The 24,984-nt window shown below is 44.6% G+C and overlaps 1 protein-coding gene across 2 annotated transcripts in view; it reads right to left on the bottom strand.

Moving 5' to 3' along the window:
• The window catches only part of PPEF1 (protein phosphatase with EF-hand domain 1), a 587,279-nt gene that overhangs the window by 490,449 nt on the left and 71,846 nt on the right, over window positions 1-24,984 (bottom strand). For both annotated transcript variants that reach the window (XM_069636856.1, XM_069636855.1), the window contains exon 2: window positions 1,221-1,407. In XM_069636856.1, coding sequence (XP_069492957.1) covers window positions 1,221-1,275 — 55 coding nt within the window. In that variant the 5' untranslated portion in view covers window positions 1,276-1,407. The remainder of the gene's footprint in view (window positions 1-1,220; window positions 1,408-24,984) is intronic.

The raw sequence follows: 24,984 nt of genomic DNA, 5'->3' as shown, positions 1-24,984 counted from the left end.
GAATCCACCTACTAGTACCGACCAGCCATTAAAAGAAAGCAGTTACCAGAGAACCTATTCTTGGCCAGGGTGTGTGTGTGTGGGCGGCGGGCGGGGTGGGGGATTATGGCTAAAGTAAAAAAAAAAAGTCCTCGCCATGAATATTTCCATTGCATCCTAGTCAGCGGAGAGACAATGGCCCGACGACAGGTGGGATGGGATGAGATGGCAGACGAGAGAGAGAACATTGTGCAGTGTGAACAGTGTCTTTCGTCCGGGCTGTTGTCCTAACTTGACCTGTCAGCGATATTGTCTCGGGGAGAGCGTTTCCCTGTCAACCCCGTGGGGCCGAATACATGAGCGGCCCATTGGAAACAGTGGACCTTCATTATACAGATGTACAAAGCAGTCCACCAGCCTCCTCCTGTTACACCCGAGCACCCTAGCAAATTTTAGCTGAGCAAGAGAGCTACAAGCATGAAATCCTAACTCTAAACTTTTCAAAGGATGTACGCCTCACCCTCCCCATAGCAGACGACATGGCTCTGTACGCTTAACAAAAAGACACAATGATGTCATCTTTCCTTCAGCTATTTCGACCATTAGAAATCGCAATGACAGCAACTTCCCCAAGGTATAGACAGGTTGGATGCGTAGGCTGCAAGCGGCAAGGCGCTCCTGGAGAAGATTGCATATGTACTGCACGCGCCGCGCGCCACAAGTCATACGTGAGTACATAAGGCACAGTATTTACAAATGAAGACTACAGTACATGAGGTACCTTTGACTGTGTTCGACTACAACGCCCATGAGCCCCAGCTAGCATTGCCTGGGGCCAGGCAGCATGAAAGCAGGTTGCAGATCCCGGGGATTCCTCTGCAAGCTATTTGAACTTCAATCACAGAGTTTTTTACTGACTACGAACATGCCAGAAAAATAACTGCGCTGGCTCTGCTACCAAGCACTGAGAAGTGACTTACAATGGGTTACCACACAGAAAAACACAAACTATGGCAGTTTGTGAGAGGTGAACGGTTATGTTAAATAATGCTCCGGTCCAAAGCCTCTTTGCTCTACGGAAGAGCCTCGAGACCTTTCTGTGCAGTTTATCTTGTGTGCGCTTTAAATGGCCATTATAATTAGTAAGTGCAATTGCACTCTCTTTCTGGGCAGATAACAGAAAGGCAAGCAAGGCAGAAGCTTGAGGATCAGAGCAAGTGGGAGCTGGGAGCATGACTTACCTTTCTCCGATTTCTTGGCTTGACTCTCCGTCACCACAGAAGTGCCGCATCCCATGGCGCCTAGCCGCACAGAGCCTCCAGCGTGGGATCACAGACAGGCGCTCGCCGCTCCCATTCAGTCCCTTCTGCAGACCGCACTCTCCTTAGTCTACGCTGCGGGTGCTGCAAGCCACTTCTGGCACATCCACTAATGAGGGGTGTTCAGGGAGGTGGCATGGGAGGATAGAGAGGAGAGGGGGGAGGGGAGAAACTGATTAGCAGCATGTGGTTTCTAAGGCAGTATTCAGAAGGAATCATTAAGCCGTGTTATTAATTTCATCCTCATGCACTAACACATACTCTTGAACACTCACAAAATTTGCTGGGTAGCGTCCAAACTACATCCCCAGCAACTGGAGGCCTGTGTTACATCATCTTTACATGCACTTCTGGGAGATGGCTATAAATATTGTGCTACACCGTGCAAAAAAAGAATGATAATGACAATCACCATGGAGGTGGATTTTGGTTGTGGTGCTTTCTGATGATCTACCAAATTCCACAACGGCTGGTTAAGGGACAAGGCGTAAAATAGCATCATGTTCGGTTACTGAACATCGAACTTCTAAGTGGTCACTACTTACAGTTTAGATACATTTGGTAGGAGTAGAGTAACTTGCTGAAAATCAGGCACAGTTGCAGCCAGGAGCAAATTTGCAAACTCATGGATCTCGAGTTCAAATTAATTAGGCAACAACTAGACTGTACCTACTTGTTATATAGCAAACTTCTCCAGAAAAGGAGATCAGGACAGATGGCTCCAGACTCCATGATAGAAAAGTACAGAGCATAATTTACATAGTTGCAGGTTCCAGTTACTCTTGGAAGTTAGTAGTAGGGGCACACCCACCGGCCATCCTCCGGCATATCAGCTCAGATCTCAACTAACACTTTTCAGAACACTAACATATTATGAGTCATCTAACATTCCTTGAGCTGTCAATCTCCCACACTCACCAGCATTCTAAGAACAATGAGGAATGGCCAGCAGCTGATCTGCAAAGGATCATTTCCATAAGACAAGACACAACACACCTCCATCCCATCATATATACCAAACACAACACAACTCCCTCAAGAATGAGTGTTTGCCAGAGGTAGGCACGTGGTGAAATAGTTGGTTCAAGGTAAGGGTATGGTAGTGAGTTATACACAGAAAATAAGTGAACATGTACATGAAGTCATATAAACAAAAATGTGTTCCTATTGGCAAGGTAATGTATATATAAAACTATAGTGACATTATTATTTTTGTAATTTTTTTTATTAGCATTATAGTTTCAATTGAATCTTTTTTACCCATATGTAGAGCTTATTCATATCACCAAAGTTAAATAGGATAGACAATAGAAATGTGTTTAGACAAAACTAAAAAAATAAAAAGATACATAACAGATAAGAGCCAATTTGCATGTGGAAATAGTACAAAAAGCAGGAGTGCATAACGAAACGAGCTTAGCAGAGCTATACCATAAATCTTTACGTTGCTAGGTCCTTTGAGGAGGAAAGAAGAGATGGAAAAGCATTAAAAAAAAGAAGCAGAAAGATTGATGTTAATAAATAACTAAACAATTTAGACTCTCTTTTTCTCCTCAACTTTTACAAATATAATTGAGACCAGTTCTAGTAAAGTGAATGTTAAGGATAGACTGGTTCCTTGTAGCAGAAGTAGCCAGATGTCTCCATTAGTCAAGGTTCGATTTTCCACAAAAAAATCTTTGTAATAGATTAAGTCGAATATGGGCCATGGTCTGGCAGTTCATGATCAAGTGGCGTAGCGATTCCAGTTTGTGGCCACATCGACCTGCAGCATAGTCTCTTGTTCCTTTGGCTTTCCTTACTTCTAAGATCTCTTTGGTTGGAAGTAGGTTAAGGCGCAATCTTATAAATTGCTGTCGTAAGATAGCTGAGGGGAACTTGTTGAAGTACAAGGGAGTTGTTCCTAGTTAATTTAATGATGTGCAGTACTGCCCATAAAGTTTTGATGACGGCGCAAGGTCTAGGGTCTCAATCCAATCGTACTCGTACAGTTCCTTTTTACATGATCTGGATTTTCTATTAGGAGTTTCTCTGTGGCATCAATCGATTTGAGTAAGCTCACACATTTCTCACCCCATTCCACTAGAGGCCATTCCCTTTCTGTCTTAATGGCTTGCCCAAGTAGGAAAAAACCACTATCAGGTGGTGGCAGCAAACATTTCCGGCAGAAAGATAGCGTTTTCCAGTTCATGATTGTAGTTAGTGAGGTGAGACCTAATTCTCTTCGTATTACCACAATTGGAATACAGTTCCGCAGCCCAAGGACAGACCTCCAGAAAAGACCTTCTAGAGTGTACCATAGCTCCCAACTCAACTGGAGCGCACTGTGCCCCATAAGTCAACATAGGGACTGTCTTCAAGCAATAGAATTTTATCAGAGGAGTGCCATTATTTATAAATTCATACAACAATGTATGTGGTTCCTGATAGTGATCGGAGTTAGGTTGAATCAAAGGATTTCAGAAAATCAAAAAGCATACATAATGACATATGACAAACTAAAGAATTAATCAAGAAAACATATTTAAGGGGGCGTGGCTTGATGCAGAGAGCTTTGGATGTAAATACCGGAGATTTGGTCGGGTGCCCCGTTAAAATCTTGAAAGATTCTTCTATGGCACCCACTGTGGACCCCAATTGAGGGGAAGCCCTGGGGATGTCTGCCAATGGCCCGTGTGTGAGCTTTGAATTTCTGGGAAGTATTGAGACGGAGGAGCCTGGGAGCAGGCGGATCGAGCGTTGACACTGCCATATTGGATGCACACAGACCATGCAGTGCTAGCAGAGGTTGCAGCGATCAAAAAGACTGCCTGGCTCATTGTTAGATAATAAAATACAGTCTGTGGGATGGAGGTGTTGCTAGTGCGAGCAGACCTGAAGAAAGTCAACAAGAGAGTTACCATGGTGGAAAAGTGGATGTCCGAAGCAGAGGACACCATTGCTGCCCTACAGGTCAGAATGAATGGACTGGCAGCGGCCACTCGAACCCTGGAAGACAGAATGGTGGACGCAGACTGTCGCTCCAGGGGATGTAGCACACATATTCTTGGAATCGCCAAAGGGGAGTAAGAGCATAGTACGGAACTATATCTCAAAAAGATCATAGTGTAAACGCTGGGCGTCAAAGGGCTATCAAAATGGTTCACGATAGAAAGGGCACACAGACTTCCTGGCAGGAGACCGCCAGTGGTTGCCCCTCAATTGCTAAACTTCACACACATGGCTATTACAAAAATGGCACAATAAATGTATTCTCCATCTAGACCACCTGAGCACCACAATAGAATGTTTGGTTTCCAATCCATGTGCAGTTAAAAAAAAGCTAAAAAAACTGAATTGGATAGAATTGCAAGAACAGAGAAACCAGTATAAATCTATGTTGGATCTACAGCATGAGGAGCGTGCATTAAATACGACTCTGAACTACCTCGTAACATTCCCAAGAAGGTTCCACAGGAATCAATTCCTTCGATTAAGACTAAATTTATACCCAACGAAAGATCGTCTATTCACTCAGAAAAGGGAAAACTGCAATGATGCTATATGTCGGTTTTGCAAAGACACAGGAACGTTTGAAACAATCAACCATCTGCTTACGGAATACGTGGCACTAACAGTAACACGCACAAGCTTTCTTTTGGATCATGTGAAAAATGCATTAACACTGACGCCAGATGAATAGTGGAATATGTTCCTACTTGGTCATAAGCCAACCCGTGTCTGTGCAGGAATCGATTTTTTGGAAAAAGTTCTAGACAAAGATTTCCCTAAAAACACCAACTAAGAAAGAACGATTGGCATTTTTCACACTCTAAAACACTTGTGTATGAGCGTGATGTAAATCAAACAGCAATATCAATTCGGATTGAAGCTATTTTAAAATCAGACACAATGACTGAGATAACAGGAAAGTAATCGATAAATAGTTAAAAAATTATGGAATAATTTAATGTAAAGTTTTAAGCAAAGTGAAATGTGTAAAAAGGTTTGTTATAAACTAAAACACACACAAAAAAAAGTGCTGAACATCCAAATTTCCATGACTGGGAGGCAGTGCTTCAGGACGCTAAGAGGTGTGCCCTGTTTGAGGTTGGCGGTACCACGATACTCATTTTCCCCGACTTGACCCAGGAGCTGCAGATGCAAGCTCTTCAACTAGGCATCTCATCCAGGTAGTGCACATGTAACCCATGGAACCTACCATGCCTAATTCTGTAATTGTAATTTACCATGCTAATTCTTTAATTGTATGTATAAATGTTCAGCTCTGTTAGGGTTTTCTGTACCATATTGTATCTCTGTATGTACCTAAGGGAATCTTGTGATGAGTCTTCTTTAACAGCATCACGATGCCTCAGGGCCGTTCGGTGTACGTTTTATAAATTCAAATAAATAAATAAAAATAAAATGCAGTGGAAGACATACAATACGGTTAAAAAGAAACTGAGGTACATTAAATTTAAATACATGATGTTTTATCCACTCAGACTCAAGGTGCTGGCGTACAACAAATTCTTCTTTTTTAACTACCCTGACGAAGTTTGAGACTGGGTGGAAACCAAGGGTTGTTCCCATACTTATAGCAGACTAAGGGGCAGTGTATGGTGTATGTCCGGGAGCAGTGGCGACCGCGGAAGGCCTCCTGTGATACCGAGGACGTAGGGGACCAGCAAAGTTCCCATGCAACAGGACAGAACCCTGGCTTTGCAGAGGCTTGCATGCAGACGGCACGCAGGACATTGATATGGTGGACAAGGGTGACTGATTATGGGGCAAAGTCTTTTTGAATGAGGGAATGACGGGGCCCGGACTCTGTGGGATAATTGTTTTCATGCTCCAAGTTTGGTTCTACCTTTAAGTAATTGGTGTAGGGGTGGATGACTGTGGGGAAGTGGTGATGGAGGTTCTCAGTGGAAGGGGGGAGGGCCTAGACGGCGGGCTGGTTGGGTCGGCGGGGATACATTTTTGCTTTCATTGCCCCCGATATAGGTATCTTTAGTGGAGTGTTCAATGTTGGGTGGCAGATATACCAAGTTTATGGGATGTATGAGATGGGGGGGGGTATGTTTGGTTTAAAGGGGACATTTTCGTTTTGTGTTACACATGCAGGGCACACATATTTGTGATGCTACATGCAATTACTATTCCTTGCTCAATGTCGCAAATCGCACGATTTTTTTTAGATCTGCCCAAAGCCGACTGAATGAGTGCAGTTGAGGACATGAAGGTGGTGTATATGTCTTGGAATGGAATGGCCTCTGCAACAAGACCAAGCAGGGTATGGTGTTGCAGGCTCTGAATAGGCATAGACCCACATTCGCATTCCTTCAAGAAATGCATGTGATGGGAACAGAGTGCATGTTTTTCAAAAGATTTATACAACAAATGTGAATGCAGGGCTTATAATGAGCTCGAAGGGAGTGATGGTGCTGGTTCGGAAGCACACACCGTTTACCACCTCCTTGGTTGTTTGGGACATCAGGCGGAGATATATGTTGTTGATATGATCGCTCAGGGCGGAGACTCTCGGGCTGCTCTGTGTGTAGGCCCCGCCGCCACTGAATATGGATCACCTTTGCGAGCTTCGGGGGTTGTTCGTTTAAAAGCAGGTCGACCTCTGGCTCATGGGTGGGGATTTTAATGATGTGATGGACAGCAGGCGAGATTGCTTGCCAGGTCCAAAGGGGTTGAATCGGGGTCACACGAAACTCAGCGTAATTTGTGAGCGTAAATGGGCTGGTGGATGTAGGCCATGAGATGCATCCACAGGAGCCAGACTATTCCTTCCATTCGGGGGCACAGCTATTCCTATCAAGGATTGACTACTTTTATGTGCTCCACTCGGACTCTTACAGGGTTTCCGACACGCAGCTCCCACCCAGATGCCTTTCTGATCACTCTCTGCTGTTGATTATCATGGGCAAGGCACCAGTGAAGGGGCGTTCTTCCTGGGGATTGAATTTGTATTTTTTGGTATTCCCCCAGTGGTGGGCCAACTGTAGAACAAAACCAGAACAAAACAGTAGAATAAGTTGGATTTAATACCTCTGGTGAGTAGCAGCAGGATACTTTGGTAAGCATAAAAGGAAGTTTTGAGGGTGGGGGTAGGCAATTTTGGCCATTGCTGCCAGGGAGAGGGAGAGGCTTACTAAGATGACCGATGTTGAGCTCCTGCTGCTGCGTCTGGAGCATCAATTGCTTAGTGATTGATCCCTGGGAAAACCGCATCAGTTGTTGAAGGCGAGGGGCTCTTATTGCACCCTTGCCACTGACACAGAGAAGCAGGCCTACTTGGCATCTGGCACTAGAGTATACGAGGTCGAGAACAAGGCTGTGAAACTGATGGCATGGCTGGAACAATGGGACATGCCCCCCAGACATGTTCACAGCGTAATCACGCGAAGGGGGGAGGTCACGGAGGAAGATAAAATCTGCGAGGCGTTCGTGGATTATTATAAATGGTTGAATGTGGTCTTGATGGGGCACAGAGGGCCAGCGTATGCCAATCTCTTGGAGGAGCTCTCTGTTGAGAGTGAAGGCACAGATATCAGGCAAGATAGTTTACTTAAGATAAAACAGAGCGAGCAACAGGCACAGGCAGCCCGGGTCAGCTCCAGCAACTGTTAGGTTCCAGAACTTGAATCAGTTCTGGAACCTCATCAAAAACAAACCAAGTACAAAACACAACACATCTCCCTCCTTATAATGAAACAAAAACAACACACAAACCAACACATTAATTGCAATAGAAGTCTTTGAATCTGATTGGCATTTTCTTAATCCTTCCTTTTTGTTGATCAATTATCTGGCCATTGGTTTCTGGTGTACTGAAACTCACAACTACCTTCTCCATCACACTCTTCAGACCATTGTTATCAACACCCTCCTTCTCCATTTCCAACTCATCACTCATCCCAGCACCACTCTTGACCAACCTCACCTTGGACCAAACCTCACCTCCTTCTACAATCACAACACCATCCCGAACAGCTGTGATCCTCTTGGGGCCAAAGAACTTACTCTCCAGACATTTAGACCCACATCTGGGATTCTTTATCAAAACCAATTCCCCAACTGACCACTCCTGTACCTTGACATTAGCTGCAATGTCAAAACTGTGCTTATACTCATTCTGAGCCTTCGCTATCAGTTTCATGACTTCATGTCAGTCAACATCCACACACCCTGATAACCCCAACCAATCGGGACACAACTTTGTGGCTGGCTAACGTTCCTTTAATGATACGAATGGTGAAACTTTGGTGATAGAGTGGGGTGTGGTGCAATAGCTCCACACCATCTCTTTCAGAACTTCCATCCATGATAACTCAGATCTCAGTGCCAGCTGTATGCCCCCTTTGGGAAACCTATTGGCACGCTCTACTAATCCATTCGCTCTCGGGTGGTATAAAGCCATGTGCAAATGACTTATCCGAAAGCGTAAGAGAAACACCTTCATTGTCTCTGAGCAAAACCGAACTCCATTGTCCATAATAATTTCAGACGGAAAACCCTCTCTGTAAAACACGTCCTCAAAAAATGCTAAATGTTCACCCGTGGTAGCTTCCCTCAAAGCCCTCCACTCCAACCACTTTAAATGGTAATCAACCATAACCACAACAAACTTAAAACCGTCCCCCAAACCTTGGATGGGACCCATAAGATTTACTGCTATCTTTTTCCAAGTTCACTCGGAACCTGCACAGGTGAGAGAGGAACCTCTCTCACTGCCTTACTTCCCTGCATTGGCGGACCTTCCTATCCACCTCACTGTCCATTCCTGGCCACCAAAATGATTATATATTTATCTGAAGGACACAGGAAACCCCACACTCTGGGTCAGGGTATTAGTACATTACTAATTACGGAAAGAAAGAATCCAGAGGATACAATTTTGGAAACAAAGGAATCAAGAAATTTAATTAAACTTGATCCATTATTTAAATATCAAATTTTAATCGAGAATTAATCATAGCACTCAACAATTTTACATCGCAGGAAAGATATTAAGAACACATAATTTCACATATAATCCCATTCATACACAGGCATCCATTAACCATTCATACATACATCACAATAATACATGTGAGTTAAAACTTTATCCTAAAAAAGTCATAACAATTGATTTACTTATTGTCTTCATAAAAAAGAGAGAGAGATATATAATAAATATATATGAAAAGCCACAACAACAAATTGCTCAAGTGGTCATCAGTTTAGATGGGTCACATCGATGTCCAAAGTTGACCTCATCACTGGTTTCTCAACCGGTTTCGGCGTATTTAACTTTAATTAAGTTACGCCTTCATCAGGAGAATAACAATTCAACTCTAGAAAGACAGGGAAACATACATATATGAGACCTCATCATAGAGTCACTAGAAAAAACAAAGGGAAACCCCCCAATTATCAACCAATTAATATTCATTAAAAGTGATTTAAAATCAACAGAACCTGCCCCCAACCTTGTACCATGACTCCAAGGGGGGTACTTTGAATGCTATAAACAGTGCTACCATAGTAATTGAACCCCAAAGTGCAGAGAGAATCCACCACTCGTGGCCGTCAAGCAGACCCATTTAGTTAGTAGGAAGATGTGAATTCCCATGTGTTAAACTCGCGTGATCTATTTATACAAGCAGTGTGCTGTGCGAGCACCCACAAGCCTAATTTTTAATAACTAACCTTCATGAATGAAGAGAGAGAAAGAAAGACAGCTGAAAATTCCTGATATGAAGAACAGGAGTACCAGCTATACAAATATGCGATGTCCCAACACGTCTGTACTGCGTAACCATCAGCCGGGGATATGGGAATAGTTTGATCCTACAGTAGCTGTTTTTCTGCAGGACACACCATTTAGGAGGAAAGGATCAATCCTCCAATATTAATTTTCATAGACTCAAGGGGTGCAACCAGGAATTCAAAACTCTCCCGTTCTCTATATAAATGAGAGAAAGGATGGAGAGAGAGATGGTCAAAATATTGATATGGTAAGTTAGGGCGAAGCTAAGTCGCACAAATCACAATAACAATTCAGGTAAAACTCCCTGAGAAAAGATAATCAATCGCCAGGGCTCACGTTACTAACGGGAGAGGGCCCGGCATTGGAAGGATGTCAACAGCCGAAGGCATATACAATTCAACGGGGCCGAAAACTCACTGTGTGCGAAACTATTAAATACTGGGCGACTCGTGGTTGAAAAAATATATACTTTCTGGCATGAAAAAAGGGGGGCAAATCTACTTACTATTCCGGGACGAGCTGTTGAAAATATGCTCGCTCACAAGGTATGTCAAATCTGTAACCAACGGCACCCCTCTGGCGACGTAAAAGCTATTCTTACGGCTTCTTAAATACTATGCTAGCGCAGTCAGTTGACCGCGGTAGGAGGAACCCTTGACCAAAAAGACCGCTCATGTGACTGCAAATTGTCAATCAAGGTAAAAAACGGACTATGAATGGTATGCCGGCCTGTTTTTCTCGTTCTCTAGAGCATCAACAGGCTCGCGGTGGGCGGGACTCAAGGGATTTCCCACGTCATCGTCTCAGTTGTGGACACCCTTTAAGAATATGAAAACCCTGGTTCTAGTGTGTTAAGACCATTAGTTAAAGTTTTTAGGTTAAAGATCCATAATTGTTCTTTGTAAGCCAGTTTTTTGGTCATTTGGGCTACATTGGAGGCAATTACTTTTTCAATACAGAACCACTCCATTTGTTCCGCAGTATGGCCCATTTGAACAAAATGGATTACCATAGCAGCATTCAGATTCCGAGTATTAATTTTTGAGCGATGCTCATTAATTCTGGTACTTACTTCTCTCGTGGTTTTTCCAATATACATCATTTTGCAAGGACATAAAATTGCATAAATGACGTTTTTACTTTTACACGTTGTAAAGGTGCGTAAGTCCCAGGTTTTATTTTCCATTAGGAAAGAAGTCATTTTTTTTGAGAACTTGCAGGCAGTACATGACGTGCATGGGTAATGCCCTATCACCGGGTGTCTCTGATCGCGGTTGGTTTAACTGGGGTTCTACTTGCACGTGTCATTTTTTGTTTTAGATTTTTGCCTTTCTTGAAAGCAAATAAGGGTTTTGGCAAGATCATGCCGGATGCCTTCAAGACCCGCCAATTTTTTTAAATGATGCCTTTAATGGTATTACTGTATTTGCAATAGGTCGAGACACAAACCAATTGTTCTTTTTTGGTGTTCTCATTTTAAGGTAATAGTAGCAGATCTCGATTTGCATAACGGGCTCTCTTTCTAGAGTGTTTAATAAGCTTTTTAGGGTAACCTCGTTCTAATAGTCTATTTTCAAGGATAATGGCATGTTTGGTAAAATTATCAATATCAGAACAATTCCGGCGTAACCGTAGGAACATACCAAAAGGTAAGTTCTGTAGTAAACTGGAGGGGTGTTGACTCTCAAAACAGAGTGTGGTGTTCCTTTCCGTTATCTTTCTGAATAATTCAGTTCGTAAGACACCTCTTTGTTCAAAGATAGATAAATCTAAGAAAGCAATCCTCGTAGTGGAATGCTCAAACGTGAAATGAATATCTGAATCAACTTTATTGAGCCACTCCACGAATTGAATTAAAGACTGAGTATTGCCTTCCCATATTAAGAGTATGTCGTCAATGTATCGGCGATATAACTTCATCTGTTGCCGGAAGGGATTTGAGTTTGCCAAGATTATTTCTTCCTCAAGAAGAGCCATAAAGATGATGGCTAAATTTGGGGCAAAAGTACAGCCCATAGCAGTCCCTTTAGTTTGTAGAAAGAATTCTTCCTTGAATTTGAAAAAACTGTTGGTTAGAACTAACTTGGCAGCTTCACACAGAAAATTAGTAGGAACACCATGTGGAAATGGTTGTCTATTGAGTATGATTTGTAAGCTCTGTACAGCTCTTTCTTGGGGTATGTTTGTATAGAGAGCCTCAATGTCGAATGTAACCAATATTTGTGTGTCGGAATCAAAGTTCAGATTTTCTACCAAATTAATCACATCTCTGGAATCTAATAAACAGTCTTTTCATTCCCCTCATACCTGGGTCACCCTGATGAGCTCAGTTAATCAACCTAGAAAATGAAGAAGTGGACAGTTTCTCAAACGACCAAAGGCTAGCTGAGGGACAGACGGGCACAGACAGGCTTAACTTAGTCGCAACTTCGGTGCCAGCCTGCTGCGCTCATCCGCGGCGCATCCGGCGGGACCTACACATGATGTAACGGTGCGTATAGTCCAATCCCTGGATGGCTATGGGATCAAAATGAAAAACAGACTATGGTTCCAGCCCTACGTGGCAGTTATGAGGGAGAAACAAGAACCGTGGACTCAGAACGGGTTGAAAAGCACCCGCAAGTCCGTCTCCAAAGGGGCGGCCTCAGCACCCCCCTAATTGTGCAGGGCGTGGACCATTCAAAAAGAAAGTAATTTAAAAGCAGAAATTCAAATGACAGAAAAATGGGATAAAGTAAAACAAAACTGGCTTTTCTACCAACGACAATAATATAAAACGCTTTCAGTAAAATGACACACACACTAATCAGGCAGGCATTTCTAAGTGTTGAGGCGAATCGAGTTCTGAGGTTCGAGGATGATGTCCATATATGGTATAAAAGGTGCTTTGTCTGGTTCCTGAATGTACGGAGTTATTGTATGCGTATTCGGAAATCCATAAAATATCTTTCCAATTGCTTTCGGTTTGGTGTAGCATACAACGTAGGTATTCTTCAAGAGTATGTTTGGTCCTCTTCGTCTGACCCTCAGTTTGGGGGTGGTGACTGGTTGATAGCCTTACGTCGATTTGCGCCAATTGCCAGCATTTCTTCCAAAATTGCGAAATGAATTGACTACCTCGGTTAGAGACCAATACGGAAGGAAATCCATGGATTCAGACAATGTTTTTGAGAAATTCCTTGGCCAAAATCGAAGCGGAAGGTAATCCTTTTAAAGGAATAAAGTGGGCCATTTTGGAAAAAAGATCCACAATAACTAGAATGGTGTTAAATCCATTACACGGAGGTAGATCTGTAATGAAGTCTAAAGACAAGGTGTGCCATGGTGTAGGTGGAATATCCAAAGGTTGTAAAAGCCCAGCTGGTTTTTTCGTCGGACTTTTGTTTTGGGCGCAGATACCACAAGACATCACAAATGACTTTATGTCCTTTCGCCAGGTGGGCCACCAGAATTGTCTTTTAATTTTAGCTTCGGTTTTTGCCATACCTCGGTGTCCTTCCATAAGGGCGTCATGATAATTGGAGATGACTAGTTCTTGTAGTTCCTTGTGTGGTAGAAATAGACGTCCTTGATAGTAAGGCAGGTCATTGATGACTGAATAATCTTGGCCTTTCTTTACCCAGTTCTGCAGGGCTGCTGGATCGAAAAGTTGTTGGAATTTTAAATGTATGTCTTCTAGATTGTGTAGAGTAGTTATGCCAAGAATTCTTTGTTCTGAAATTATAGGCACCGGTTCCGGGTTCGAATATACTTCTCCCATCCCTATTCGGGAAAGAGCATCTGCCTTGCCATTTTTACAACCTGGTCGATAAGTGATCACGAAATCGAATTCGGCAAAGAATAATGCCCACCGAAGTTGACGCGATGATTGGGCCTTGGCTGTTTTCAAATACTGCATATTCCTGTGATCAGTGATTACAGTGATGGTATGCCTGGCACCGAGAAGATAATGCCGCCAAGCCTTGAAGCCGGACTTGATGGCTAATAACTCTTACCAGTAACCGCATAGTTTAATTCGGGTGCTGAGAACTTTCTTGACCAGAATGCTACTGGATGAAGTTGACCAGTTTCGGGATCCTTCTGAGACTGGACAGCTCCCATGGCTAAACTGGGTGCATCGGTTTCAACTATGTTTGGAAGCTCAGGGCGTGGATGCTTTAAGACAGGTGCAGACGTGAATTTCGATTTTAGCTCTTGGAAGGCTCTTTCAGCCTCTTCGGTCCACAAAAAACATTTGTTTTTTCGCAAAAGTGCTGTGATGGGGTGTACAATATGTGAGAATTCAGGAATAAATCTGCAATAGAAATTAGCAAATCCAAGCATGCTTTGTACCCCTTTAACAGAACTGGGTGATGGCCACTTGAGGATTGCGTACACCTTTCGAGAGTCCATTCGAACTCCTTTTGGAGTCAGGATAAATCCCAGGAATTCAACTTCTGTAGAATGAAAAACACATTTCTCCAATTTTGCGTATAACCTGTGCTGGCGTAGTTTCTCTAGGACTGCACGAACGTGCTTCACATGGTCTGATTCTGAGGAGGAGTACACTAGAATATTGTCTATGTACACGACAACACAGACGTCAATGAGTTCACAAAGGACATCGTTCATAAAATACTGGAAGGCTGCTGGTGCATTGCACAACCCGAAGGGCATCACCTGGTATTCGAATAACCCGTACTTGGTGCGGAAGGCAGTCTTCCATTCATCGCCTTTCTTTACACGTACCAGATGATATGCCCCTCGGAGGTCTAACTTAGTGTAGATACAAGCATCCTTTACTTGGTCTAGTAATTCGGGGATCAGAGGCAATGGGTATCGATTTTTTACTGTAATCTGATTTAATGCGCGGTAGTCTATGCACGTTCTAAGGTCACCTTCCTTTTTAGGCACGAAGAATAGAGCTGGGGATGCAGGAGATTTGGATGGACGAATTAAGCCATTAGCAAGGTATTGGTCCAGATATTGTCATAGGTGAAGATTTTTGGGTTCCGTAAGGGCGTAGATTCTACTGCATGGAGGTTGTGCACCGGGTACTAGGTCAATTTGACAATCGTATGATCTGTGAGGTGGTAAGGTATTTGCCTGTTCTTTTTGAAAAACATCCTGAAATTCTTGATATTCCTGAGGTAACTGCACAACTGGATTAGTAACGGTGGCCAGGCTTTTGTTTAAGGTTTTTTCCAGGTAACAGGTGTGTGCACAATCTGGGAAGGTCACTCTCTTCTCTCGCCAATCAATACAAGGATTATGTGTTTCCAACCATGGCATTCCCAGAATTATTTGGAATTGCGGGGCCTTGATTAAATCAAACACAATAGTTTCTCGATGCCCATCGTCACCCAACAGTGTCAGCTCAGTAGTGGAATGAGTTACAGGCCCAGAGGTAATTTCAGTTCCATCGACTGTTGTGATGACATCCGAAGCAGTCTTTTTGCAAAGGGGTAGATTCATCCTTGAGGCCAATTCGTGGTCCATGTAGTTTCCTACAGCCCCGCTATCAATGTATGCCCTTACTGCGTGCATACGTGATGGCTGCCTTGGATCAATTAGGAGCATTGGTATAATTAGGTGGGAGGTCTGAGTGTCCTTCTTTAAGCTCGGCAAGCGGACCTCTACGCTTGTCGGGCGTGGTCATTTCCCGAATCAGGCTCTATTTGACTTTTGTCAGCAACTCCTACTGCTTTCTTGGGTGGTTTTATAGGGCAATCCCGTAGAAAATGTCCTGCGGTTCCACAGTACAGACACAATTGCATCTGCTGTCTCTTTTCTCTTTCCTTTTGAGTCAAGGGTCCTTTAACCCCCCGATCTGCATAGGTTCTGATGCATCTGTTCCTTTGGGGGTAACATTGGGTTTAACCCATACCCGACTCTCGAACTTAGCTCGATCAGCCTTTCTATTCTGAAGTCGGTGGTCTAACTGGACCACTAAGTCTATATTTTCTGCGCAATCCTGAGGTGGGTTCACAACTTGAGCCAAAACATCTTTGAGTTCTCCCCGAAGCCCACGATGAAATAATGTAATTCGTTTCTCCTCAGGCCATCTGGTTTCCACCACCAACCTATTGAAGGTTGCGATATAGGTTAGCAGATCCCGATTACCCTGTCGAAGGGATAAAGTTCGTTATCCAGGGCCTGTCCCCGTGAATGTCTGGCGAATAGTCTTCCCATGCTTCTTTGAAAACCCTGAAAATCCCGAAGAAGAGGATCATCCTGGTTGACTAGTGGAATTTACCAGTCAGCTGCGCTGCCACTAAGATATGATAGTACAAAGGCTACTTTGGCTTGGTCATTTGGAAAAGCTCCAGGTCTGCATAAAAAGTGCAAGCGGCATTGATTCATAAACACTGCAAACCTTTTTGGGTCCCCAGCAAAGCGTTCGGGTGGAGCTAAAGGAATAGCCCCTGGTAAGATTAATTGCACAGGATTGCTCGATGAAACAGGAGCTGGGTTTCCCCCGAGTCCAGGTAGGGGTGTTTGCCCAGCTTGATTTTGCAGCAGTTGTCTAGCAAGATCATCTGTGCGTTCCTTTGACACAATCAGTTCTCTCCTGAGGGCATTAGTCTCTTGGCGCGCAGAGTGCACTTCCGCCCTAAGTTCCCCTAATAATTGGGCTAGTTGGTCTGTTTCGGAGGTTTCCATAACGCCCGGGTGGGAATTTGTAGATAGGCTTTGCGTTCTGTTACGCTCACCTGGCTCCCACAGGGGCGTCGATCGGACCCGGACAGCTACGACCTCCTCCAACGTGAAGCGTAGTGCAGAGATGACAGACTGGACTGGACTGCCTAATCTCGTCTGCTTGATCAGTAGAAGTATTCTCCTGCAAGTGGAGAAAGGGATTTAGCCACCCGTGGATTTTAGTAATGGCACCCCACTGTTCTCCCCACTAATCACCACCGATATTCACTTTCAGTAAGCTCACCTTATGTTTGTAAATGATGAGCTCTCCATCCTGCGTGGAATGCAGGGGGGCGTAGATACCAGTTACTTCACTGGTTTGAGGGCGTTGGAAGAGTTCCGGATGAATATTGACTCTGAGGTTTCAGGCGAGAACCCGTAAGTATAAAGTTCAAAGAGTTCAATATGTCCGATGTTCACTCTTGTACATTCCTTTCTTGTGTTGCAGCTGGGTCCAAGGGAAGATTGTCTTGTGGCAGCTGATGGTGTTCAGGTAAGAAAGAGTCTGTATTACCCAACACTATCCGGCAAAAGATGTGTGTGTTTAAATTGCTAGTTTCTATCTCCTTACAGGTGCGGTGTAAGAAGTTGCAGTTTGTTACAGAATAATGCCTCTGGTTGTTAATCAGGCAAGTCTATGGTGGAGAGGTTGTATTTGTTGGCTCTCTCAGCTCACCTTATGTTTCTTTTGTCCCGTAGATGGTGGAATTTGGCGGAGAAAATGATGGAGGCTGCGCTGGATCGAAAAATGCTGTGAGGACTGGCGAGTATGGCGCGGCGCTCCAGCTGGCGATGCAACACGTGTAGAATAATGTCCTTTTCAAGTTCGAAGACGTGATGGATCCGGAATTCAGGTCAGGATTGAAATAATATCTGTTTTCTAACCTTTCCTTCTTCTTTCTTCGATTGCTAGGAGCTCAGGATTCGAGACAGGCGTGGCTGAAGACTGGATGCTGACTGCAGGCACGGTGGGCGTTACGCTGCTGGATGCAGAATAACGCGAAGCATGTGCTGCTGTTCGGGCGTGGTTTAAATAGCCTCCAAAGTAGTTCCAGGTAAGAAGTCCCTAGAACCACACCAGAGTAAAAAATAGTCCCTGTAGTAAAATAGTCCCATCCAGGCCTCGCGTTGGCTTGGATTCATTTGCAGCATGGTCTGAATGAGGAAAGTAAAGTCTATGAGCCTGGCGCCTAAGGCGCCAGGACTGAACCCAGACAGCCCCCAGCCGGGGCAGCTGGGGTTTTTATGAAATACCTGGATGCCTGCTCCCGGGGCTGATGGGCTTGATCCGGATGCCCGGGGTAGGCATCATGACACAAACCTAAGAGTTGTGGCTGATGTGCTCACAGAGGGTCATCTACGGTCATTCCATGAACTGAAGCAGAGTTCACAATTGTCAGTTAGACAACTATCAATATATCCAATTCGAGCATGCCATGTGGTCGCAGTTCCAAAAGAATGACTGCCCCGAATAGACCCTGGTGGAGGCTAATATGCACACAGAGCTCCTTGCTGAGAAGGCAATTTCGACTTTGTACAGATCCCTTATAGTTTTACAATGTGCTGTAAACGCATCATGAAGCAAGACACAGACAACAGATTCAAAGTTCAAACAAAATAGGTTTATTAACGTAAATGTCAGGATGGTGTAAGGCCTAACTTGTCCTATACTAAGGTGGGATTTCCCTACCTGAAGAAACTAAGGATAGTGTGATTCAGTAAGTTCAACTCAAAAGTCTGTCTGTGTCCAAAACCTATACTTGCCATCACAACTAAAGCAAAATACTATGTTGGGAAGTCAACAACAAAAGAAGTAGTATTCCAAATAAAGTTCTGAGCTTCTTCCAGCTCTTGGCTCATTTTCCAGCTTCCCTTCCCCAAATTCAAAACAGTTCTCAAAAATCCCTTGGGGTTCGTTCCCCAAGACGATAACACAGTTCCAAAAGGGCCTTGGCGTTCCCTTCCCCAAGGCAACATCAAAGTTCACATGGTCTTAGGTTTCCCTTCCCCAACACGTTTGCTTGTCCAGCTTGCCAATTCACAATAAGTTCCAGTCTCTTAATACTCAAAACCAGTTCCAGGTGAACTATACACTCTTTCAGGCTCCTCAATGGTTTGCACAGATTGCTATCTTCTGTATTCACTACAGCAATCTATTTCATACGTGGAGATTTGTTATCTGCATTTTCCTTGGCTTTTTCAATCGGGTATTCTCGGTCTAGGCACAGTTTTTGGACCACACAGTCCCCCCATTACTGGTCACGCAAACCGATAAGCCTAAGCTTTCTTGCCCATACAGGTTTCTCTGTCATTACACCTGTGCTCGGGGTCACATTCACTTTGGTTTCTCCTTGGCATTCTCTTCGCTTTTCCACAATGTGTTCTTCCACATACTCCACTCTGTGGTGCTCGCTCTCTTTCACCACCTTACTTTCACAATCTTTAGCAATGTTCATTACTTGTTTTCCACTTTACTCAGTAATATTCATTCTTTGGCTTTCAATATTCACTAGGTGTGTTTTGCACATGTTTGTATTCCATTTGTAGGCTCATCGAAGCTTTCCTTTAGTTCAGTATTCAATAATGCTTAATTTACTTTCTTTCACTTATAGTTCAACTTGCTCGCATTGTTCAATAAAGCCCCTCACTTTGGGTTCACTTTCAATTACACATATTTGACATTCATCCGGCAGTCATATCTGTCCTGTAGTAGCCCTAGAAGCGCTCTCTGCTTCACTCACCGTACCTTGGCGGCTCCTCCGGGTGGCTTCTCTCTTCATTATCGGCTCTGCGCACATGTCGCCTTTTGGAATTCTCGCTGTGGGTTGCCAGCAGCTCAGCCCGTCACTCGTGGACACTAACAATGGCTTGCAGCGCTGGGGTCTCTTACGTGCATCAAAGCTCTGTCTGTGAGCACCCGACCGAAGAAGGCTCTGACAGCATTAACCCTCTCACCGCTCGCTCGGGCCCGGCATCGCAGTCCCTCCCTGATAATTACCAATGTCCTGGGCTCCAGGCAGCACCCCCCTCAGCAGCTTCCTTCTTAGCAGGATTTCTCCCCTCTCAGGCCTGCAACACCCGGCCTGGCTCCCCTCCTGCTGGTCTCCCCTCCTCAACTGGTGGCTCCACCTTTTATGCACCTGTGACCTGTTAACAGGTAGCAGGTGCGAGCTCTTCAACTCAATTGCCTGACTCCAATTACTTATGTTCTTGGGACATGCCTGACCCTTGCAATAGTTTACAGGCCTCTTCCTCACTCAGTACCAGAGTGGTGTAACTGAATGTTACTGTGCATAACTCCTAGTCGCCTCCTCCTCGTCCCAGTACTAGAGTGGTGTGACTGAGGAGAAATAAGAGGAAAAGACTGGCAAACTATAAATGTAGGAGCTGGGTAAGGTTTATCACAATGGAAATCCACCCAGGTGATCCTCCCTCACATCTGCACCGCCAGGCTCAGGATCCAAAAGCGATGGCCTTTCCCTGGCCACCTGAGAAGAGGATCCAAGGGGAGTAGGTGTGGAAATGCCTTCAGTTTTTTCACAGCACCCTTAGACGAACCTTCAACAAAAATTGGGAATGGACATGGAGTGGCAAGAGGACTTAATGACCCCTAGAGAGGTAGCTATTCTTGTTCGTTTTAGTCATATCCAATTGAAATTCGAGCATAGAACATATTACACCAGAGAACTTCTGTTTAGATGTGGCCGTGCGGCAGACTAAATGTTTACAATGTCGTACTGCATTTTCTAAAATTTGTTTAAATTTGTTCATTTATTTAGTTATTTATTTATATTGCAACCAAAGCACGCAGCTATCAGGGCGCAGAAACATAGACACTAGGACAAAAACAGTTGGCAAAACGCAGATAATCGGAACACGAAAGGCAGATATTTGTGCAAAGATTATGCTTTAGTCATTCCACACAGAAACTACAACAAAGGATAATAAACCTTTGCCACGATACACTTCACTCTGGACATCGTGGCATTACCAATACCCTCCGTCTCATACAAAGGCAATTCTGGTGGCCTAGAATGAAGACTGACGTAAAGCTGTACTTCCAAGCCTGTTCTGTCTGTAGTCAGAACAAACATGACAACAAGAGACCGGCGGGTCTCCTACTGCAGCCTACACTACCAACAAGGCCCTGGGAATTTATCGCTACAGACTTCATTGTGGAATTGAAACCTTCCAGGGGATACACGACTATCATGGTCACCATTGACTTGTTCAGTCATTTGGCTCATTTTACACCCCTGTATAAACTACCATCCTCATCAGAACTTGCTGGAATTTTCTTGGAACACATATTCCGGCTTCATGGTCTCCCTTCCAAGATAATATTGGACAGAGGACCCCAATACATCTCTCAGTTTTGGAAACACATTTGTCGAATACTAGGAATTCAACGTGCTCTCTCCTCAGGCTATCATCCCCAAACCAACGGAGCTACTGAACGTGTGAATCAAACCTTAGAACAATATCTTCAATGTTTTGCTACCAAGGTCCAGAATGATTGGTCCCTTTTAATACCTCTGGCTGAATTCGCCTATAATAACTCGGATCACTCGGCTGTTAAAACCAGCCCTTTTTCTGCAGCCAGGGGTTCCACCCTTCGGTTCTACCTTCTGTCTTCCCCCATCCTACACCGGTTCCTACAGTCGATTCCTGGATTGAAACACTTATCAATTGTCAAAGAGAAGCCAAAGAACAGCTAGAAAGAGCCCGGAATCAGACCAAACATTAGGCGGACTCAAAGAGAAGACCAGGCCCCTCCTACGCAATAGGCGATAAAGTATGGTTATCCTCGAAACTACTGCCTCAACATCTACGGCCAAATAAACTGGCTCCCCGATATTATGGGCCTTTTCCTATAAAAGAAATCATCAACCCAGTGGCCTTTTGCCTCAAATTGCCAGATTCCTGGAAGAAGATCCACCCAGTTTTTCAAACATCTCTACTAAAACCATACATCCAGACCTCTCGGACTAACCTCAGACCTAGCCCTGTCTTTGTCAATGACCAACTGGAATATGAAGTCTCCCAAATATGTGACTCCAGATATAAACGTGGTCAGCTCCAGTACCTGGTGGAATGGAAAGGATATCCACCCAGTGAACGCACTTGGGAACCCGTCTCCAATTTAAATACCCTCAGGTTACTCCGAAGGTTCCATCTCATACACCCGGGAAAACCTGGCGGGACGGGTTTTTGGAGGAGGCATGCTGTCATGACCTATCGGACACGCCCCTTCTGGACCTCCTGGTCCCTGTCACGCCGGGGCTTGCACTCTGTTGTACTACCGATATGGCCACAAACAATGAACGCTGCCTACCAGTCTTCGCGTTCATTGCAGCACACTCGATAAAATAGCCCACCCCCGCGCTTCCGCGCGTCTCAACGCTATTGTTAGCTGTGGCTAGACGTGTGCTCCGTAGTTCGCCTTCGCGGAACTTTGTTGCTTTCCTGGTTCCCGGTCCCTTGCTCCATTCCATCCCTTCTCCTTCTTACCCAACCTTCTCCCGGAATCCGTGCACCCGCCTCCGAGTGCTTTCCCCTTATTTTTTTCCTGGATTTCCTGGAGTTTACTCTCGAACCTGGACAAGAAGTTGAACGAACACTGAAAGCCGAAGACGGCCGAGCGGGCTTGTACAAGACCCGAACCATAAGGAAGAAATCTTCTACAATGGAATCCATCAAGCCGCGAAAACAGGCGAGAAAGGGGGAAACCTGTGACAGTATCCCAGGAGGAGTGCCTCTTTCTTTTGAATAGAGACTAGACCCACACTGAACAGTGTTTGAATTATAATGTAATATAATGTAACGTAATGTACCATACTTATAGAGCAAGGACTCAGGTCCGAAGGCATCTAGGATCTAAGAAGGACGGACAGTCCAAGTGTGCTACAACATCAGGAGGAGTGTTACAAAAGATGAGTCTTCAAAGCTTTATGAAACGGAAGATAGTCTCCAATGTCATGCAAGGTAGGAGCATGAATTGAAAAGGAACGGCCACCCAACCAAGCTCTCTGATAGCAATTAGTAGCGCTTGGGAGGATCAGCAGAGGCACCTAGTGGGCTGGTAACACTCCAGTTTAGTCTTCAAAAAGGCTGACCCAGTTTTTTGAAGAGCCTGGTGAGTAATACATAAGATCTTAAACTCAACTCTGGCTGTCACGGCAGCCAATGAAGCTGCCGCAGCAAGCTCGCAGAGATCGTGAGTCTTGGTGCATCTAGAGCCAACACTGCTGCAGAATTCTGGACCACTTGCAGCCACTGCAACTGAAACGCTGGCTGTCCCAGGTAGACCGCATTACAGTAATCCAGTGATCCCATGATCGCTGAGCTGACCACCTTTGTACAACAGTTGGTAGGTAGAAGAGGGAGAATCTTTCTTAGCACTTTTAATTTAACCCGTGTTGCAGAATGTCAATATCTGAGCTTCTTGAGAGCTAGTAGGTTAGAAGCCTAACACCCAGACCACTGGGGATGGGACATGAGCCTAAAGATTCTGGCCAAAAACCTGAGCTGCAGTTGGTTTTAGCCATCTAGGAATCAAACACAAGGGCTTCTGTTTTTTCCAGTTGAGCTTCAACCCCAGCTCCCTACAGCTGACAAGCAGTCTCTCAGTTTACAGGGGAGCTCTATTGTAGGCGAATCAAGTCGGAATACAAGTTGTGTGTCGTCAAAGTAAATATAGAAATGTACTAAAAAATCTGGGATTAGGTCCGCCAGCGGTTGCAAAAACAGATTAAACAGAAGTGATGGCAGCGCTGATGCCTGGGGAACACCACAGGGAAGAGAAGGAGGAGAACGACAGGCCTGACAGGCCTGAAGCAAACCATGCCAGTGGGACACCCGAGATCCCCACCTGCTCCAGGCAGCCCAGGAGAATGCCATGATCCACTGTATCAAAGGCTGCAGGGAGGTCAAGAAGAATCAGCACCCTGACCCCTCCACAGCTCTTTAGCACGGCTAGAGCACCCAGAAGTGAGATCACGACAGACTCTGTACCCATCAGAGGCCTAAAACCCGATTGGTAGGGATGTAGGCAATTACTGGTTTCCAGGAAACGGGAGAAAAGCAGGGTGATTATGGCCTGCATCATTTTCATTAAGACCGGCAGTAAGGCTATCGGCCGGTAATCACTGCAGTGAACATAGAAATAACTTTCTGAGGAAGTGCTTGAAGAATGTATAGCGGAACAGAGTCACTCAGGAATGCTGTTTTGAATTGGGCCAAAGACTTAGCCACAATTGTGTCGTCCTCCGGTTTGAATTGAAATAATCCCGGTTGGAGTCATTCGGCCAGTGCGATAGGAGACCCTTTCTTCTGACCAGCCTCAGCTAAAGTCCTACTCTCGTTAACAGTAGCTTGGCGAATCAAGCAAATCTTTTCAGAAAATAAAGTATTAATAGCATCACATTTCACCTGTGAGCCGAGATATTGTTTTTCACTAGTTGGAGAGAGGAAAGTTCTTTAGCAATCTAAAAAAGTTCCTGCGTTGAACAGTCTTCATCAGTAATGCGGCTCGCATAGAACTGTGATTTTGCCTTACCGATCATTTTACAAAAGTGTGCCACTGCTTGTTTATAGGCAAATGGAGCTTCCTGGTCATAATTTGCATGTCACCTACGCTGAAGGCAGTGACAAACTTGTTTGCAGGTACACAAACTAGTGGTGAACCAGGATTCGGATGGCTTAGACTGACCGAAAGTAAAAAAAATCAGCTCCTTCAATCAGGGCGTAAGTAATGCGGTGCACGACTCTTGACTGTCACACACCACAGCGTGGTTAGTAGCTGCCACCAAGCAATCTGCTAGTATGAGAGGGTCCACTTTGCTACAAAAACACCATGTTTGAGGACAGGAAGAGGGTTTATGGGGGCCATTGGATGAGGCAATGATGAGCGGTAACAAGAAATGATCTGACCATAACGCTGGGAGAGGGCTGAAAGTGGCAGTACGTGTAGTTTCAGAGAAAACTAATTCCAGTGCGTTTCCGCCACAGTGTGTGCGAAGGTGATTACGGAAATCCATAAGAGACCCTGCAAGGCTAGTCACCAGGCTTTGTGCATGCAGAGATCTGCAGGATCATTAGTGTGGGAATTAAAGTCACCCATAAGAACCACATTCGGATGATTAAGGGCTAAATCCATAGTAAACTGCGGAAAGTCATTTACAAAACTGGCTAGGCCTTGTGAAGGTGCGCGATATATCTATAAGATATGGATAGACATATTAGGGGTTGGCTGTACCC

Source organism: Ambystoma mexicanum, chromosome 7p (assembly GCF_040938575.1).
Source record: "Ambystoma mexicanum isolate Mex_15411 chromosome 7p, UKY_AmexF1_1, whole genome shotgun sequence".
NCBI classification, from domain to species: domain Eukaryota; kingdom Metazoa; phylum Chordata; class Amphibia; order Caudata; family Ambystomatidae; genus Ambystoma; species Ambystoma mexicanum.
The sequence above is the reverse complement of the archived record's forward strand: the minus strand, read 5'-3'. Positions and strand labels throughout refer to the sequence as shown.